Source organism: Urocitellus parryii, chromosome 9 (genome assembly GCF_045843805.1).
Source record: "Urocitellus parryii isolate mUroPar1 chromosome 9, mUroPar1.hap1, whole genome shotgun sequence".
Classification (NCBI taxonomy): Eukaryota; Metazoa; Chordata; class Mammalia; order Rodentia; family Sciuridae; genus Urocitellus; species Urocitellus parryii.
In genome coordinates, this window is record NC_135539.1 from 96075832 (window position 1) to 96096054 (window position 20223).

At 37.4% G+C, this 20223-nt stretch overlaps 1 protein-coding gene across 1 annotated transcript in view; it reads left to right on the plus strand.

Annotated features, from left to right (window-relative positions):
- Positions 1-14387, plus strand: part of Nvl (nuclear VCP like) — a 113293-nt gene extending 98906 nt beyond the window's left edge. The window contains exons 20-23 of the mRNA XM_026407153.2: positions 2516-2592; positions 4707-4795; positions 7832-7902; positions 13438-14387. Of these exons, the coding sequence (XP_026262938.2) occupies positions 2516-2592; positions 4707-4795; positions 7832-7902; positions 13438-13482 (282 nt within the window). The 3' untranslated portion in view covers positions 13483-14387. The remainder of the gene's footprint in view (positions 1-2515; positions 2593-4706; positions 4796-7831; positions 7903-13437) is intronic.
- Positions 14388-20223: the final 5836 nt, after the last annotated feature.

Below are 20223 nucleotides of genomic sequence, written 5' to 3' on the forward strand. Positions count from 1 at the left end.
GGACCATCTCATCCTCCCAAACTGAAACTGGACTCCCCATGGCATTTCATGGCAACCAGCATTCTACTTTGTTTTTCTGAATTTGCCTACTCTAAATAGCTCATATAAGTCATTATAAAACATGATTCATCAGCCCTTTTTTCTAATAATGGGAAAATAATGTTACTTCGGAAACTTTTGGAGGCATACTATGTAGACCACATCTCATGGTCCTAGAAAAAGGCAGTTGATTACTTTGTGAGGATATTCTTTTAAAGGTTAATTTGCTAAGAATTAGAAAGCTTGTGTTTGTATAAATAGATAATAGTTGATTTTCTAAAAAGTTCATAAACCATCTCATTTAGTTATTATGACTCATTGTCTATTGAGCTTTCTTTCATAAAAGAGTTTACTTAAAAGAGACCCTAATTATTGAAAGCTTATGGCTGTTCTCAATATGCAGATGGTAGAAAATTCCTTCTCTGAGTTCTCATGGAGAGCTCACAAACATGTGATGACTAGGTCTTCAACAGAATCCCTGAAGTAAACATAGAATCCTTTCAGATTGAGCCAGAATGAACCAGATCATTCTCTTATGTAAGCTATGAGGATGTGATAGTTCATTTAGATGTTGAGAAGAATAAGTGAATTGTGCTCAGGTAATCCTTGGTGAATTTATTTCTTTTGATTGGCCTTATGATTAAACAAGGCAGTAGATAGTTTGAGGGAAATATCTCCAACAGCACATAGCATATACATTAGAAGAACAATGTGCTATGTGATAGTCTAGGAAAGAACATTAAATCCTTCATAATAGCTCATGCCTTCCTTGATAGCACCCACCCTTCACCCCATACCTCCTCTAGTGGTGGCTAGAGATGCTCAGTGAGATGTGTTCTAGCAAGACCTTTCTAGCTCAGTAACTGTTGGGAAAGTCCCAGTTCTTCGCCATTGCAGTTACCCTGTGATATGTTCACCATCACTATTTAAACCATTTCCCCCCTCCCTTACCATGTGTAGCATGAAATTAGATGATCAAAACATTTGAAAAATAATAGAGATTAAGGAACTTCCCAAGGATGCATTCAGTTGCAAATTTGAACCTTGGAACTCAGGTTTCTGATGCCTGGTCCAATGCTGTCTCTGTGGTTTTGATCTTCTTTATTGAGGCACAATGGGAATATGGAAAAGTGGACATATCATTAAGTGTATAACTCCACAAATTGTTACAAAGAAAGCCTTCATATCAGGAAAGAACATTGCCCTTCGTGTTCATGGAGAGAGACATTAGAATGGTAGTTGACAGGGGCCGGAGCAGGAGGGACGGTGAACTAATGTCTAATGGAGGCAAAGTTTCATTTTGGGAAGACATGAAAAAGTTCTGGAAATGGAGAATGTTGATTGCCCACCATTGTAGATATACAAGACGCTTCATGTTTTATCAGATCACAGCAACTACCAGAGCTATGGATTTTGCAAGTCATGAACAGGCCCTGCTCAGAAACCCTGAAAGGCCTATGTGTGAGTGGGCAGAGTGACTGGTGAATACACAAGGTGATGCCTCCACACCTGGCCTCCTGGCTCTGATAGAATCAGAGCCACATTGGGAGCATCTGCAGGGCTGATATTTCACACTTCACACTAAGATAACCTTAATGGCATGTTTTATGCACTTAAATGTATGCTTGATTCTTCTCACAATAGTTATTTCACAAGTTGTTATATGCTACAAAGGAAAGAATGTGTACAATATAGATGTTAGTTATGAATCAGAACAATGAGCCAACACTGAGGAGCATACTGTCTAGCTGCCATACATTATAAATCATTTAAAATTGTGTTTTATTTACTTTGTCTTGTAACCTACAAAAATATTTTTGAATATGTACTATTGTGAACATGGTATTTGCTAAGTGTTAATGCTGAGGTATTCTGATCCTTGTCATTTCTAGCATCTCTTGATATGAGCTTAATGGGAATTGGTTCCAAAGTAAGGGTTGTTTTCCATATAGGAAGAGAGAACATATTGTGCACAGAGGCCTTGGGGCTTTCAGTGGAGAGCAGGTGGGTTAGTGATCATTCCCACCTGCCTTGGTTCAGTATTATTCTCCCATTACAGCCAGCCTCAGACCGGAAGTCAGCACTTCTCCAGTGACTGGAAGTGGAAGTACTGCTTCACCTGTGGAATGGGTGTTTAATCAGGGAATGGAAGTGTTGCTTTACCTGTGGAGAGGTTGTGTTGCTGGGTTTTGTTGTTCTTATTTGGGAGGTGGTTTTCCTAGGAGTGCACATGAACTCTTGAAACTTCATAAGCATAAATGGCTTTCCTCTAGCTTTCCCACATTTGGAGTCTGCTCCTTAACCTTCATTTCTCAGAATTGAAACTTGTGGCACACTGGTTTGGGAGTAAAATTGGTTTGGGAGTTGATTCTCTTCACTGAGTTTAGCAGCCACTCCTCTTCCATAAGAGCCTATGATGTGGATGCATAAGGGTCTTTAAAGCCCCAATGAAAGCTCATGTTTCTGTCTTCTTCAGAATGGCACCAAACCTCCCCTGGATGCAGATGTCAATTTGGAAGCAATTGCTGGTGATCTTCGCTGTGATTGCTATACGTAAGTATTTAAATCTCAAGTCAGTAGACTCTGTGGGGCTCAGTTTCTTCACCTGCAGAAGGAGGGGAATGATGTCCATCTCCCAGTTATTGGGAAAATTAATGAGATGTCCTATGAAGCTTCTAATGTAGGGTCTTGCTGGTCCTTGCTTCTTCTTCATAGAATTCCTGGGAATGGGGAATCAGATCATATGTTGCCTTTTGGCAAGTTTCAGTGCCACCCATATTGCTGTCCGTCACACATTGTGCTTTAAGACTATTTGAGCAGATATTATACTCATGACTGACTGCCAAATTATCCAGGTGCCTTTGGAAATGACTAATATACAAGTGCCACATTCTTCATGCTGCAGAACCACAGAAAGCATTTTGTCATTACCTCTTCATAGCTACATAGCCTGCCATACCATCAGAAAATCGTGACAGGAAAGGTAGCAGAATACAACAGTTACTAATATGGCATTTTGTAAAAATGTGGATGTGTAACCGATGTGATTCTGCAATCTGTATTTGGGGTAAAAATGGGAGTTCATAACCCAATTGAATCTAATGTATGAAATATGATATGTCAAGAGCTTTGTAAGGTTTTGAACAACCAATAAAATAAATAAATAAATAGGAAAATCGTGACATTTCTGCCTCAGCTTTCATATGCTTATGGTTTTGGTAATTTTGAGGTTTTTCTTTTCATTTTCTTTTGGTACCAGTGATTGAACCCAGAGGGGCTAGCAGTGAGCCACATCCCCATCTCTTTTTTGTTTTATTTTGAGACAGGATCTTGCTAAGTTGCCTGGGACCTCACTAAGTTGTTAGGTCTGGCTTTGAACTTCTGATCCATCTGCCTCAGCCTCCTGAGCTGCTGATATTGCTAGTGTGCACCACTGTGCCCAGCCCGATCTTCATATTTTTAAAGTAAATTTGTTAACTTTCCCAATTGGGAAGGAAATGGCACACATGTTTTAACAGAGACATTGCCTCCACCTGTTAGCCCGTTGATTGTCCCTGATATGCTTGGTTTTAGGACATATCTCTAAGGCATGGCCAAAATGTGGGGTTTTCCCAGCCATGTAAGGCAAGCTGTGTCTTCATCTTCGAAGATTTCTGGGATCTGTTATTCAGCAGTGTAAATTTATGTCTAATAGCATATCCACTGGTAGTGATTATTGTGCCCAGTTGTTTCTAATTCTAATTGTGGAATTTCATGTAATCTTCTCTTATTCAGATATTTCTACTTGAGATTATGCTGATGATTTTGGGGAGTGTGCTTAGGATACACAGTTTAATCTCCAGTTTTTTCATGTATGGTCATCTAGGACAGGGAATCTCAGTGATTCTGCCAACCCAGTGATCCTAAGAGACATAATACATGGTGGTTAGCAATCATGTCTCATAGAGTGAAAGACAATGATTCTCAGTGAAGGGAAATGGTAAGAGTCTCAGGCAGGGGTTGTGTGGGGTTATAAATGGTCTCCCTCCACTGAGGTAGGATGCATCTCATCGTCTAATTACAATCATACCTATAATGTTGTTTTAGTACATGATGTTGCTTCTTTGAGAGGAGAAAAGATTTAAACAAATCATGGATTTTTTTTTTCTTTTTTCTTTCTTTATTTTTTTGCACTACTAGAGATTGAACCCCGAGGTTGCTCTACCATTGAGCTGTATCTAGAGTCTTTTTATTTTTTATTGTTGAGATAGGGTTTGGTTAAGTTGTTCAAGCTGGCCTTCAATTTGGGATCCTTCTGTCTTTGCTTTCCAAGTAGTTAGGATTATAGGCTTGCACTACCATTCCTGGCTCATAAGTGACTTTTTATAAAAGCTTACTTTAGATATTATATAATATATGAGTTTATAAGGGCTAGTTACATAGCCCTTATAAGTAAAAGTACTATGGTAAATATATGTGAATTTCTTCTGACAAGGTCTTTTATATTAATATTTGCTTGTGGCTCTTAGGAATGTTTATTTCTCATTGGATTGCTTTCTCCATACAGTTATAAAAACAGTGTCTTTCCTAATTGCTTAATATGTGGCCTTAGAAAATTGTCACCTTTTCCTTTAGGGGTTTTTGGAGTATCTAAGAATAAATAAATAAGAACACTTCTTTTATTACAGGGGTGCAGATCTCTCTGCTTTGGTACGAGAAGCTTCTCTCTGTGCCCTGAGACAGGAAATGGCAAGACAGAAGAGTGGAAATGGAAAATGTATGATTTTCACCACAATATTTCAATTTATCACTGAATAGTTAAAACCACTGTTGCCCTGGAAAATGACCAGCTTTTAGTATCTATTTTCTGTTACAATAATGCTTATATTCTCTAATGAACCTTTAGAAGCTGTTCTGTAATATTATATAACCTCTGTCTTTGATAATATAATAATGATAAATTAATCATTGTCTCTCTAAAATCAGTAGAATTATATTTTATCATCATACACAAGTGATTAAGTAGAAGCAAATCTATTCATTCTCTCCATTATGAGTGTTCCACTTATCAATTCTAGAAGCCCTCATCCTTTTGCTGAAGTATCATCTCCTTTCCTGTTAAAATACAATGTAGGAAAGAAAAAAAAATGCAGCCTAAATTGCAAAGGTTAGAAATACATGTAAGTTGTGGAAATTAGAGACCTTTCCATATTGGGACTTTCCTTTCAAAATACAAGATGGGCTGGGCGTATAGCTCAGGGCAGAGCCCTTGTCTAGCTTGCACGTAGACCCTACATTTCATCCAGCACTATATCCCAGCATCAAAAAAACAAACAAAATGAAAACCTACTGTACTAATCAATCCATGTAGTCCACTATGCATTCATTTGGGAACATTTCAACAGCTTTGCAGCATCCTTCACTTTTGACAAAAGTGTGTTATGGATGAAAATTTTTGTGACCTTCATTCCAACCATGCCATGTACTCTTTACTTTGCTGGTCTGCTGTGAACAGTAGTTTGGCCAGTTGCAGATTATGAGTGTTTCTGCAATTTTGCAGAATACTTTTGTTCACGAGAGGTATTTTGTCCTCTGTACTTGTACTTTCATGGGAATGTCCAGTGTGTATTGCATGCCTGCCTGTAGATTTTTTAAAAATGACTTTATGCATTTATATTGATTTTTCTTTTTTTCTTGCATTGCAAGAATCTCAAAGCTGAATTCTTTTTATGGCTAAAGCAGCACATACTTAGATTAGATTTGACAACACACATATCTTCATTAAGATGAAATTATCTAGTCATGTGTAGTGGCACACACCTGTATACCCAGGTACTCAGAGGGCTGAGGCAGGTTCAAGACCAGCCTTTTTTTTTTTTTTTTTTTTTTTAATATTTATTTTTTAGTTCTCGGCGGACACAACATTTTTGTTGGTATGTGGTGCTGAGGATCGAACCCGGGCCGCACGCATGCCAGGCGAGTGCGCTACTGCTTGAGCCACATCCCCAACCCCGTCAAGACCAGCCTTAACAACATACCAACACCCTGTCTCAAAATTAAATAAGGACTGAGGGTGCAGCTTTGTGGTAGAGCATCTCGGTGTTCATTACCCAGTGTACCACCTCCCCGCCCCCCAAAAAAAGAGAAGCAAAAAAACGATTTATCTGAATTTCTTTTTTTAAAGTGTTTATTTTTTAGTTGTAGTTAGACATAATACTTTTATTTATTTATTTTTATGTGGTGCCGATGATCGGACCCGAGGCCTCGCACATGTGAGGCGAGCGCTCTACCGCTGAGCCACAATCCCAGCCCCTGAATTTTTTTTATTTCTTTTTGGAAATAGGTAATATATCAATGAGCAAAATTAGAATTTTGGGAGGGGGGTAGGGGGAGTTTCCAGAGATTGAACTGAGCCACATCCCAGCCCTATTTGTTATTTTATTTAGAGACAGGGTCTCACTGAATTGCCTAGCAGAATTTGTGATTCTCCTGCCTTAGCCTCCTGAGCTGGTAGGATTACAGCTATGAACCACCACGCCCAGCTAATTAGAATATTTTGTAACATGAAAAATCAGTATTCCATCTGAAAAATGAATCTGATCATTTTCTTAGTGTGTATTTGGTCACTAAAGAGTAACAGACCCTAGCACATATATTGGTGCTGCTAGTATTAATTTTGTTTGTATCTTATTTTATGTATGTTTATGAAAATTTTTTTAAAAATTTTTTAGTTGTAGTCAGACACAATACCTTTATTTTATTTATTTATTTTTATATGGTGCTGAGAATCGAACCCAGGACCTCGTATGCGCTAGGCGAGAGCTCTACCACTGAGCCACAACCCCAGCCCCTCAGCAACACATTTTATTTTCTGTTTAGGTAATAATTCTTTTCTAATTCTATGGAGAAAACTTGTTATTTTTAATTATAAATTGTCACACGAGTTATCATATTAACATTAGAAACCAAACTGTATTTTAACATTATGTATTTTATTTCATTTACTTATTTAATGTGTGTAATTCAGTATTTTGATACTTTGGTATATGTATATTAAATGTAAATGATTTTCCAAGTCACATCATACTATGTTGTACACTTTTTTAAAATTTTTTTTTTTAAATCTGTCCCCAGGCATTATATTTACCTTTTATTTTTTTAATTTTAATATTTATTTATTTATTTTTTATTCTTGGCAGACACAACATCTTTGTTTGTATGTGGTGCTGAGGATCGAACCCGGGCCGCTCATATGCCAGACGAGCGTGCTACCACTTGAGCCACATCCCCAGCCCTTTTTAAAATTTTTTTGAAGAGAGAGAGAGAGAGGAGGGAGATTTTTAAATATTTATTTTTCAGTTTTTGGTGGACACAACATCTTTATTTATTTTACATGGTGCTGAGGATCGAACCCAATGCCCCGTGCATGCCAGGCGAGCATGTTACCGCTTGAGCCACATCCCCAGCCCTACACTCTTAAATATTATGACATTCTACTTTCCTTTTCTAGTCAAATATATTTGAATCATCCTGAAAGAGAACAGTTTTGCTCCTTCTTTATAAATGTCAACATTGAGTTGAGTTAAGCAGAGCAAGGATGGCCTACAAAGGATTATTTATGAGTAATTAGTCTCTTTGGTTGGCACTGCATTATAAACTGATGAGTGGAATATTGGGTAAAGAATAGAACCCATCTCCTCATTCAGTGTCCTCAGTTTTCTTTGAAAGCTGACATTTTCCAAGAGAAACTAAGTTATAACTCACAGTTAGTATTCTCTACTGAGAAGTATATATTTGTGCATTTGCTTCACAGGTGAGCTCAAGATTAATCATACACACTTTGAAGAAGCTTTCAAGAAAGTAAAACCATCTATATCAGTAAAGGTAAGAAACATTCTTCTGTATCTTAAAAAAAGATTTGAGGTCAAAGCAGTAGACCTGAACTTGTGATTCATAAAATATTTTGTAGATCATTTCTTCTGAAAGAAATTGCATGTTAAATTTTGACCTGGAAACAAGCTAAATAATGACCTTTATGTTTGGGGAAATTTTAATTTTTACCGAATCATAGTTCTACACATTAGATGTCCAGCCCCTGTTTATTTCAGAGATAGTAAGTACTCATGTATGCTCCCACAGTCTCATAATTCTTACTCATTGATATTCAAATATTATTTGATCTACCCACCTTCCCCCTTTTTAAAAAAAACAAAACAAAACCCAGGGGCACTTAACCACTGAGCCACATCCTCGGTCCTTTTTTTTTTTTTTTTTTTTTAATATTTTATTAGGGTCTCACTGAGTTGCTTAGGACCTCACTAAATTGCTGAGGGTGGCTTTGAACTCAAGATCCTCCTTCCTCAGCCTCCGGAGTCAGTGGGATTACAGGCATACGCCACCGTGCCCAGTTACCCCACTATTTTTGACAAATAGTTTTTTATCTTCTTGGAGATGGACTGTACCCAAAATAACCCATAGAGATTACCCTTATATTTCAGGGAGGTGGAAATACATTCACCACAAGGAGAAAAAGTGTTTAAAAAAAATCACTCTGACTTCTTCCATAAAGTGCCAGGTTTTACATGTGTTGTCCTATATTCAGGTTTTCTATCTGCAGTAGACTAAAATGGTTGCTATAAGTGAAATTAGGTTATTGTGGTGATTATAGAAGGTTGGAATAAAAATGTCTAACCCTAAGAAATGTCTGAATTGGACACAGTTTTGATGTTTTATTTGTTCACTTGGGATTCATAAGTTTCCAGAATCTGCCTTAGTCATGAGGACCTGTTTCTTGACTGTATTAAAACTCCCCTTAAATCATTGGCCATTTATCACCCCAGATTCAGCAATTCTCATTATGATTTTTGATTGAAACTCTTTTTACATCAGGGTTCAAAGCAATTGTATGAATTGAGGTGCTGTGTTTCATGCCCCATGTTCTACGTGTTATCTTAGTTGACCATCTTATGGCTTTAACTGAAGTGAGTAACCTGTTAAGGGTTTGCGCTGGTGTGGTATCTTATGGGCATATGACTTTTTCAGCTGGAGTAAGAACTGACCTCACCTGGACTGAGACTTTCACCATGGCTAGAAAACAACAGTCTGCTTTGAATTCTCAGCATCTTGGGTACTAGAGAAAATGTTTTTCTTTTACTGAAAATCCTTCAGTAAAATATAGTCTTACTAATTAGAATCAGTTTTGTAAGGGATATTGTTGGCCCTTTTCATTCTGATCTACAAGAGAGTAGGTCACAATTTTTCTTGCAAAGATTTAATGGTGTACATTTTTTTCTTTTAAAGAAAATTATTTTTTACTTTGATCCTGCATTTTAGTTGTCACATTGTTAGAACATATGACTTAGCTCCACATTTGTTACTCTTCAGCTCTAGCCTTACTTTCTACATTGAAATTGTACAAGCTTAATTGTACCATTCCTTGAGTCTTGGACTTTGTCACCAGCACTACTGTCAAAGTACAGAACATTTCTATCCGTTCAGAAACTTCTGTGTTCTTTTGTAGTCAAAACCAACTCCATAACCAACCACTGATCTGATTCTACCACCATACTCTCACTCTGCCTGTCTTAGAACATTTTTTAGATGGAATGGTAAAACCAGTAGTTCTGTCTAGCTTCTTTCACTCAGTGTGATGTTCTGAGATTCTTCTCTGTTGTTCTGTTTTTCAGTAGTTGAGTCCATTCTTCTGCTGAGCAATATGCCTTTGTATAAATATGTCACAAGTTTTCCTATCCTTTCACCTATTAGTGGACACTTGGGTTGTTTCCAGATGTGGCCTTTATGAATAAAACAGCTGTGGATATTCTGCGCACACACATACCTACACACACACACACACCTATTTACATGAATATTTGTTTTTATTTCCTTAAAGTAAAAAAACTAGATGGAATAGCTGGGGCATGTAGTGAGTGTGTGTTTTATACATACACTTTAAAGTAAACATCAGCCTGTTTTTCACAGTGGCTGTTCCATTTTATATTTTTGCTCTCCTTTCTCACTAAGAGTTGGATACAGTGAATCTTTAATTTTAGCTCATTAGCCATTCTACTGAATGGAAATATCTAGTAGCAAATTGTGATTTAAATTTCCATTTTCATTTAAATTGTGGAGCATATTTTCATGCTTATTGATCATTTGTATATCTTATTTTGTATTCTTATCTTTTGCTCTTTTTAAAAAATTAGATTTTTTTTTCTTAATGAATTGTAGATAGATTCTTAATTTTTCCCAGGTTGAAGTCTTTTATCAAATACACATTGAGGACATTTTTCCTAATGTGTGGTTTATCTTTATATTTAAAGGTACCTTTGAAGAACAGGATTTTTATTGTTTGAATGCTGTCCAATTTTTATTTGTTTTGCATGGCTTATGTATTAAGAAATCTCTTATGTCATAAAAAATCTCTGGTATCCCAAATGGTTAAAATTTTTAATCCTGTATTTTTTTCCTTTAGAAATACTATAGTTTTAGGGGCAGGGTTGTGCCTCAGCGGTAGAGTGCTCTCCTAACAGGTGTGAGGCCCTGGGTTTGATCCTCGCACCACATAAAAATAAATAAATAAAGGTATTGTGGAAAAAAAAAGAAATAATATAGTTTTAGCTTTACATTTGTATGTATTTCCATTTCAAATTACATTCATCCATCAGTATGTGTGGGGGACCTGTTCCAAGACCCCCATAGGTACCAAAATCAAATCTAGATCATTTATACTACAAAATGCTATGTAAATAGATGTTGCAGTGTATAGTTAAGGAACTTATATGTTCATATGTCGTACAGACTCCTTTTTTTGCGGGGTGAGATATAATATTTGTATTTGATGTCAGGTAGGGATGGTAGTTACTTTTTCCCACATAGCTATCTACTCTGGCTCTGGTTAAAAGATGATTCTGTCCTTCAGTGAACTATCATGCTCTCTATTTATTGATCACATACGTATATGTATGAATTTATTTTGGCACTGTTTCTCTGTTCATTGATCTTCATCTCTATACCACTAGGTCTTTTTGCCACCGTCTAAGTCATTACAGATTCATAATAAGTCTTGAAAGTAGGTTGAGTACATGCCCCAAGTTTGTACTCCCACCTTTTTTCCTTATCTATTTTAGGTCCTTTGTATTTCCATATAATGTTGAGAATTGGCCTATCAATTTTTATAGAAAAAAACCTGATGGGATATTGAATGACATTTTATCGAATCTGTAGATCAGTTGCAAGAACTTAAGAACATCCCTTGGAAGGGTATATGTATGTTCTAGTAAAATGTGACTTGCTTCTGTTGTTTTTTCGCTATCTTTGGGGAATATGTCTTACACTTTACATATTGTTTTGGAAAGCATCAAGTGAGTAAGGATCTACTATTTATCTATCTACTTATTTATTTAGAAAAAGGCATAGTATTAATTTTGAGTGAATAATGTAAAGAAGATAAGTTAAATGGATTATTACTGTTTGAACCTTTAAAAAATAAGAAGTATCATCAAGGTCAAGAGTCTTCTTTCCTTGTTTGGCTTACTTAACTAATCTTAAAGATCCTTCTCAGAGTAGTCATAATGGTTGCTCATGGGGAGGGAGACTGAGTGAGTGGAGGATGACATTTCATATTTTAAAATCACAATTTTAAAATATTTTAAAAATCACAGTTGTAAGTTGAAGGAGACCAAGGTAATGAGAGTTATTTCTGGGAAGGATTTTTTTTATTTCTATTGTTTTGTGTTTTCTAATATGTTTGTAATAGATTTAGGGGGTTGGGGTGGATCAGGGACTGAACTCATGGGCACTTGACCATTGAGCCACACCCCCAGCCCTAGTTTGTATTTTATTTAGAGACAGGTCTCACTGAGTTGCTTAGCACCTCGCTGTTGCTGTGGCTGACTTTGAACTGACAATTCTCCTGTCTCAGCCTCCCGAGCTGCTGGGATTATAGACGTGCACCACCGCACCCAGCATAGATATAGTTTTGTAATAAAGTTACTTGTAAAAAAGGAATTTTTTTAGTCTGATTAAACAAAAGATGCTTAAGATAACTTTACTATGTTATTTAGTGGTGATGTTGAGAAACAAAGGCCCTTTAGTCCTATTTAAGAGTTAAATCAGTATTTTCTTAGTTCCCTCTGGAACAATTTGGAAGTTACTTGAAAAATTTACTTCTTCCAGGAAATGGTTTTCTATTTTGAATGAAATATTTACTCTGTCTGTGTCTCAGGCTGTCAGTGCTGCTGTCTCAAAAATACCATAAACTTGTTGGCTTATAAACAATAAGCATTTGGCCATGGTGTAAGGAAATAGACATACTCTTACTCAGTTGGTGGGTTATCCATCATTCTAGCCCTTATGGATAGCAGTTTGGCTTGTCTGCCAAAATCACAATTGTAACAATACATGACCCAGTTTTCTGTTAATTTATCCTCAAGAAAATATAGTAAAGATTAAAACTTTAAGTATTTGTATTATGAATTATGATATAACTTTTCTAAAACCTAAAGAATATCTCCCAAATATATCATTAAATAAAAAATTTAGGAATTGTATTTAGAAAATACTGTAGTATTTTTTGTACCCAAAAAAAAGGTAAAATAATAAATTATGACATTTGCTTATATATGTAGAAGGAGAATCTGAAAAGATAAATTACATTGGTTGTAGGGGAGGGAAGTATAGGAGAGTCTTTTTCCATTCATATTTTTATATATTTTTAAATCTTATAAATATTATATACTTATCCAGATGAAAACTTTAACACAGTTGCCTTTTAAAATAGATTTTAAAGGGCCAGGATACAAACAAAAACATGCAGCAAGTGTTTCTTTCAGATAAATATATAGGAGTAGAATTACCACCCAGCTTAAGAGATTAAGAGATTCCATCACACACCTTTCAGAGTGAAATAAAATTTTATAGATTGGCAGCACCAAATAGTACCAAGATGTTAGGCAACTAGATTGTTACTTATAAACATAAAATGGTTCAACCACATTGAAAAACATTCGTACTTTCTTGGAAATGTAAATTACACTTTAAGAATTTTCTACTTTTGCCTTGTGTTTCCATCTGGATTTGTGATACTTTAGAATTATACCTGCTTTACTAATTAGATATGGGCATAAGAATCTCTTTGTTTATTTTAGCTTTATTTTTAATTTGTTTTTATGTGGTGCTGAGGATCAAACCCAGTGCCTTACAAGTGCTGCTAGGCAAGCACTCTACCACCCAGCCACAACCCCAGTTCCTCTTGATTGATTTTTCAAGGCAAAGCTTAGTAGACAGTGATGAGAGTCATGTCAAATACAGATACATTCTGAGGTCCTAAGTGTTAGGGCTTGAACCTGTGAATTTGAGGGGTACACCATTCAGCATATTTGTGATCAGCTCTATATTCTGTTTCTCTCCTCCTCTCAGGATCAAATGATGTATGAAGCTCTTCATCGCTCCCTCAGCCGGTGACATATTAAGCAGTTGCTTGGAGGAGTCCAGACATCAAGCTAGCAGAGAAAAATACCTGCTCTGAAGTACCCACTTTCAGTTTGACCCAGATGTGGTCTCATGTAAACATTTTTCAAATTAATGTACTGAAGCTAGAGCTGAAGATTCTTCTCATCTGTTCCATCCTTGTGGGAATATTCTCTATTTTCTCTTTAAGACAAAGAAATTTTTTTAAAACTGCCAAAATAAAACTTTATTCAAATGAAATTTTTATTTTGAATCAGTATACCCAAAAGCTACACATTTTTCCCCCTGAATTCTCTGAAAGTACATGTCCAGCCCAATGCCCCTTCTCGCCAAGTACATTCATGTAGACTTCCTAAACACTAGGATATTCTACATAATCAACCATCAAAATCAGGATATTAGCATTATCAGTTTGCTGCCATCTAATCTTCAGGCCCTACTCAAGTTTCTCTAGCTATCTTAGTGAGTTGTTGAGTCTCTCTGGTCTTATAATGTGGAAGCATTCCTCTGCCTTGACATTTGCATACACACTCACCCCCACATACCTATTTTCTTTATTTAGACTTCATACATTTTAAGCACATGCTCCATCACTGACCTAGAAGTGGATGCCCATGTTATGTTACAGACAGTCTTCCAAGACCAAGGTAAATGTCAGGATGGGAAAAGTAAGTGGACTTTCAGGAGCTTCTCTCCACCTTCATCTGCACAGCGGCTCTTCTCCCACATCCTCCTCCCACATCCATCCAGTGGAAAGCTTCAGTGCTTCTCTAATTGTCCTCAGACACTGATTACTTAGAAATGTTCCTGAAATCCATCCCATTGGTTTTCACAGCACCACCCTAACATAGGCTGTCATTACCTTTCAAGATTCCTGCTATGGCTCTCAGGAGTTGAGGCAGGAGGATTGCCAGGAGGCCAGCTTCAGTAACTTAGCAAGGCCTTAAGCAACTTAATGAGACTCTGTCTCAAAATTAAAAAAGGTGTGGATGTAGCTCAATAGTAGAGCACCTCTGGGTTCAATCCCCAGTAACAAAAGAGGTGGGGGACAGTATTAGTGTACTCTGATAATGGGGTGTACTGGTCCTCTGAATTCTAAGAGTAACCTACCAGATACCCACACAGGCCCAAGTGAGGATTTGGTTATTTCAGGTACTTTAAGATAGACAAAAGCAGCCTTGAAGTTCCTGAAAAGGAACTTAGGCACCTATTATTACTGAGACCCATATATCAGAGGTATTAACCTATAGCATGCCTAAAGTTAGATGTTGGTTAGCTGTATGATCTGTAAAATTGACAATAGAAGCAAGAACCTGGAATCAGGTGAGACTGAAGGACTTATTAAATTTTTCCTTCTATTTTCCTGGAACTCAGGCCTAATGTCCATATCCTTAGCCTGGAAACTTGCTGTACCAAATTCCCCTTTTTTGCATCTGCACTGCAAAGCCTAGGTTTTCTATTTCTGTCTTTCTACTCTTACCCAAGAGTAGGGAAGTGCTAACCTAAGTTAACTCTTGACTCACCTAATTTTTGGCCCTTCCTACTTTTCTGAGAATTCATTCATTTTGATGGGTTCTGTGGAGTCAAGAGGCCCTTAGAAAAGTGGTCTGAAGTAGTTGAAGCCCTCCATCCAAGGCATACAGGTAGCCTCGTCTATCTACCTCCTTTCACCATCCCCAGGAAACTATGGGAGGAAGTGCCTCCACTAAAATGAGGAAGTCAGTGAAGGGAAAAGAAAGACATCTCCAGAGAGATGGAGATAATAAGGAAGCTTGACAGAGGATAGCAGTATTTTCCCTGGAGGACCACCATTCCAGGCTGTGCTGTCTCAGGAGACAGACTCATTTAAGATTATGACCATGGAGGATCCAACTGCTTTGGTATTTGAAGACAAAATGCCCAGGTGTACCAAGTCCACTACATACCCTGCTTCTCAAGAGTACCTGGGGACATTGATATTCCTTCCAGGCAAAAAATCCACAGTGGCCACTGACCTTTGACCACATTTTTGCTGGATAAGCAATACCTCATCACACCCTCGCTATTGGCACTCCCAGAAGGTCTCCAGAGACATGAGAAGAGCTGAAGCCCGCACCTGTGCTCAGCTCATCTTCTGGAAGCTTGTACCTAGCTGGAGCATAATTGCCCTTCCTTGACCAAGCCAGGTCTGTGATTGCTGCTCAGCTTCTCAAAACTCAACAGTGTTTTTAAGATTTGCTTATAAGGAAGATAATTAAGAAGAAATGCAAGAAAGTAACATCTGGATAGTGGTCACTTGTGGTGAGTGGGAAGAGGCATGCGATTTTTTCTTTAAAAGTGATTGTTCTTGAGGCTGAGGTTGTAGCCTAGTGGTAGAGTGCTTACCTAGCATGTGTGAGGCACTGGTTCGATCCTCAGCACCACATAAAGATAAATAAAGGTATAAAAAATACAATAATATTTAAAGAAATGTTCTTTTTCTGAACCTGTGGTAAGCAAATGGGGTTTACTTCTCTAAGCTGTACATTTGTATTTTGTACTCTTTTTGTGTTTATGTCTCACAATAAAAGCAATTTTTAAAAGTTACATATTGCTTTTGGAAGAATAAATACAAGTAATTATTTCTACTGAAATAATTGGCTGAGGCAGAAGTGATTCAATTGTGTAGATGGTTTCATGTGAGCCGCTGACAGCTTTAGCTCAGCTCAACTAGCAGAAAGCAATCGTCGGGCCTGTAAGCCTTGGATTTCTGCCACCGTTGACTCACTGAGCAAATGAATCTGTCTTCAGGAATACGTGCAGTTTAGTCAAGCATGGCACACACCTTGGAGGCCGAGGCAAGAGGATCACAAGTTTGAGGCCAGCCTCAGCAATTTAGCAAGACCCTGTCTTAATTAAAAGAAAAAGAGAGAGAAAGAAAGAAAAAGAGGTCTGAAGATGTAGCTCAGTGGTAATGTATCCCCTGGATTCAATCCTCAGTACCCCGGCCCCCACCCCCAAGTGCAGTTCAGACAAGCATTTGTGCTCATCTCAATTTCAATATGAAATACACATGGTAAATGTAAGAAGTACAAAAGAAAAACTAAAAACTGATACCCTTTTGTCCCCATGCTTTGCATGTTTCCTTCTTCCCCTGTAGTCAAGTCCAATTAGCTGGCTGTTTGGTGAGTCAGCACACTAAGAATTTCTTCTGTGTTAGTCACATAAATTGCCTCAGCATGTACAGTCTATATATGTGTATGTAATATATACACACATGTACATATGTGTGGCTATTAGGAAATGGTAAAACCTTTAAGATGTGGGCCTTCCTGGAAAAAGTTAGATCATAGGGGAGGTCCTTAAAAGGGATTTGGGATCCTACCCCTTCCTCTTTCCTTTCATAGCGGCCATGGAGTAAATGGATGTACATCAACCTATGATGTACTGAGCCTCCACAGACTGAAAGCAACAGGGCAAAATAAGCAAAAAAACTACCTTTCCTCTTTTCAAATTGCTATACCTTAGATATTTGTTATACTATTAAGGAATGGAATCCCTTTTTTTTAATTTTATTTTTTTTATTGGTTGTTCAAAACCTTACACGGCTCTTGACATATCATATTTCAGACATTAGTTTCAAGTGAGTTATGAACTCCCATTTTTACCCCAAATACAGATTGCAGAATCACATCAGTTACACATTCACCTTTTTACATAATGCCCTATTAGTAACTGTTGTATTCTGCTACATTTCCTATCCTCTACTATCCCCCCTCCCCTCCCCTCCCATCTTCTCTCTCTATCCCATCTACTGTAATTCATTTCTCTCCTTGTTTTTTCTTCCAATTCTCCTCACAACCTCTTTTATGTAGTTTTTTTTAACAATGAGGGTCTCTTTCCATTTCCATGCAATTCCCCCTTTCTCTCTCTTTCCCTCCCATCTCGTGTCTCTGTTTAATATCAATCTTTTCTTCCTGCTCTTTCTCCCTGCTCTATTCTTAGTTGCTCTCATTATATCAAAGAAGACATTTGGTATTTGTTTTTTAGGGATTGGCTGGCTTCACTAAGCATAATCTGCTCTAGTGCCATCCATTTCCCTGCAAATTCCATGAATTTGTCATTTTTTAGAGCTGCGTAATACTCCATGGTGTATAACTGCCACATTTTTTTAATCCATTCATCCATTGAAGGGCATCTGGGTTGGTTCCACAGTCTAGCTATTGTGAATTGTGCTGCTATGAACATCGATGTGGCAGTATCCCTGTAGTACGCTCTCTTAAGGTCTTCAGGGAATAGACCAAGAAGGGCAATAACTGGGTCAAATGGTGGTTCCATTCCCAGCTTTCCCAGGAATCTCCATACTGCTTTCCAAATTGGCTGAACCAATTTGCAGTCCCACCAGCAATGTACAAGAGTACCCTTTTCCCCACATCCTCTCCAGCACTTGTTATTGTTTGACTTCCTGGTGGCTGCCAATCTTACTGGAGTGAGATGGTATCTTAGGGTAGTTTTGATTTGCATTTCTCTGACTGCTAGAGATGGTGAGCATTTTTTCATGTATTTGTTGATTGATTGTATGTCCTCCTCTGAGAAGTGTCTGTTCAGGTCCTTGGCCCATTTGTTGATTGGGGTATTTGTTGTCTTATTGTCTAATTTTTTGAGTTCTTTGTATACTCTGGATATTAAGGCTCTGTCTGAAGTGTGAGGAGTAAAAATTTGTTCCCATGATGTAGGCTCCCGATTTACTTCTCTTATTGTTTCTCTTGCTGTGAAAAAACTTTTTAGTTTAAGTAAGTCCCATTTGTTGATTCTTGCTGTTAACTCTTGTGCTATAGGCGTCTTGTTAAGGAATTTGGAGCCTGATCCCACAATATGTAGATCTTAGCCAACTTTTTCTTCTATCATAAGCAGAGTCTCTGATTTGATATCTAGGTCCTTGATCCATTTTGAGCTCACTTTTGTGCATGGCGAGAGGAGGGGATTCAGTTTCATTTTGTTGCATATGGATTTCCAGTTTTCCCAACACCATTTGTTGAAGATGCTATCCTTCCTCCATTGCATGCTTTTAGCCCCTTTATCAAATATAAGATAGTTGTAACTTTGTGGATTAGTCTCTGTATCCTCTATTCTGTACCATTGGTCCACCCGCCTGTTTTGGTACCAGTACCATGCTGTTTTTGCTACTATTGCTCTGTAGTATAGTTTGAAATCTGGTATTGCTATACCACCTGATTCACACTTCCTGCTCAGAATTGCTTTTGCTATTCTGGGTCTTTTATTTCTCCATATGAATTTCATGATTGCTTTATCTATTTCTACAAGCAATGCCATTGGGATTTTGATTGGCATTGCATTAAACCTATAGAGGACTTTTGGTAATATTGCCATTTTGATGATGTTAGTTCTGCCTATCCATGAACAGGGTATATCTTTCCATCTTCTAAGATCTTCTTCTACTTCTCTTTTTAGGGTTCTGTAGTTTTCATTGTATAAATCTTTCACCTCTTTTGTTAGGTTGATTCCCAAGTATTTTATTTTTTTTGAGGATATTGTGAATGGAGTGTTTTTCCTCATTTCCGTTTCAGAAGTTTTGTCACTGATATACAGAAATGCCTTTGATTTGTGCGTGTTGATTTTATAACCTGCCACTTTGCCTAATTCATTTATTAGTTCTAGTAGTTTTTTTGTAGACCCTTTTGGGTCTTCTATGTATAGAATCATGTCATCTGCAAATAGTGATAATTTAAGTTCATCTTTTCCAATTTTTATGCCTTTAATTTCTTTCGTTTGTCTAATTGCTCTGGCCAGTGTTTCGAGAACTATATTGAATAGAAGTGGTGATAAAGGGCATCCCTGTCTTGTTCCAGATTTTAGAGGGAATGCCTCCAATTTTTCTCCGTTCAGAATGATGTTAGCCTGTGGCTTAGCGTAGATAGCTTTCACAATATCAAGGTAAGTTCCTGTTATCCATAGTTTTTCTAATGTTTTGAACATAAAGGGATGCTGTACTTTGTCGAATGCTTTTTCTGCGTCTATCGAGATGATCATATGGTTCTTATCTTTAAGTCTATTGATATGGTGAATAACATTTATTGATTTCCGTATATTGAACCATCCCTGCATCCCAGGGATGAATCCTACTTGATCATAGTGCACAATTTTTTTTGATGTGTCTTTGTATCCAATTCGCTGGAATCTCTTTTGTATGATGTATGATCTACCCTGAAATAGTAAGAATAGAATATTTATTCACAAGGTGGTCAAATGTTAGAAGATGGTAGTCCCAGGTTTCCAAAACACCTTCCAAGGATACAGTTTCAGGTATTTGTGATATAAAGCAGCAGGGTGGTCTGAGTTGTGGAGAGAAGTGATTGGCAGTAGGGGAAAGTGATGTAATCAGTGTTCTGCATATGAGTAATCAAGTGTGGGCATCTTCCTGGGACACATCCACAGAAAATGGTGTGTTTATGTGCTATCAGGGTGGAATATTCAGTTTCTAACTTCAAAAGTGACCCTTTGGACACTTGTGTGAGAGGTGGGTGGTTTCAGCCAGTTTGAGATACTTCCAAGTTCCTGATAAAAAGTTGGACAACTGTTACCATCTTGACCCATGAAAGATATTGTCTGTAGTAAAGCAGTGGGACTACGTTGCATAACTGTTACCTCTAAACTTGACAACAAAGCAAATAACTAAAAGCAAATGAAGCTTAAGAATTTCTGATTTTTTCCCTTCATTTACAGTATCACCTAGGTGACTGACACATGCAGTATCAT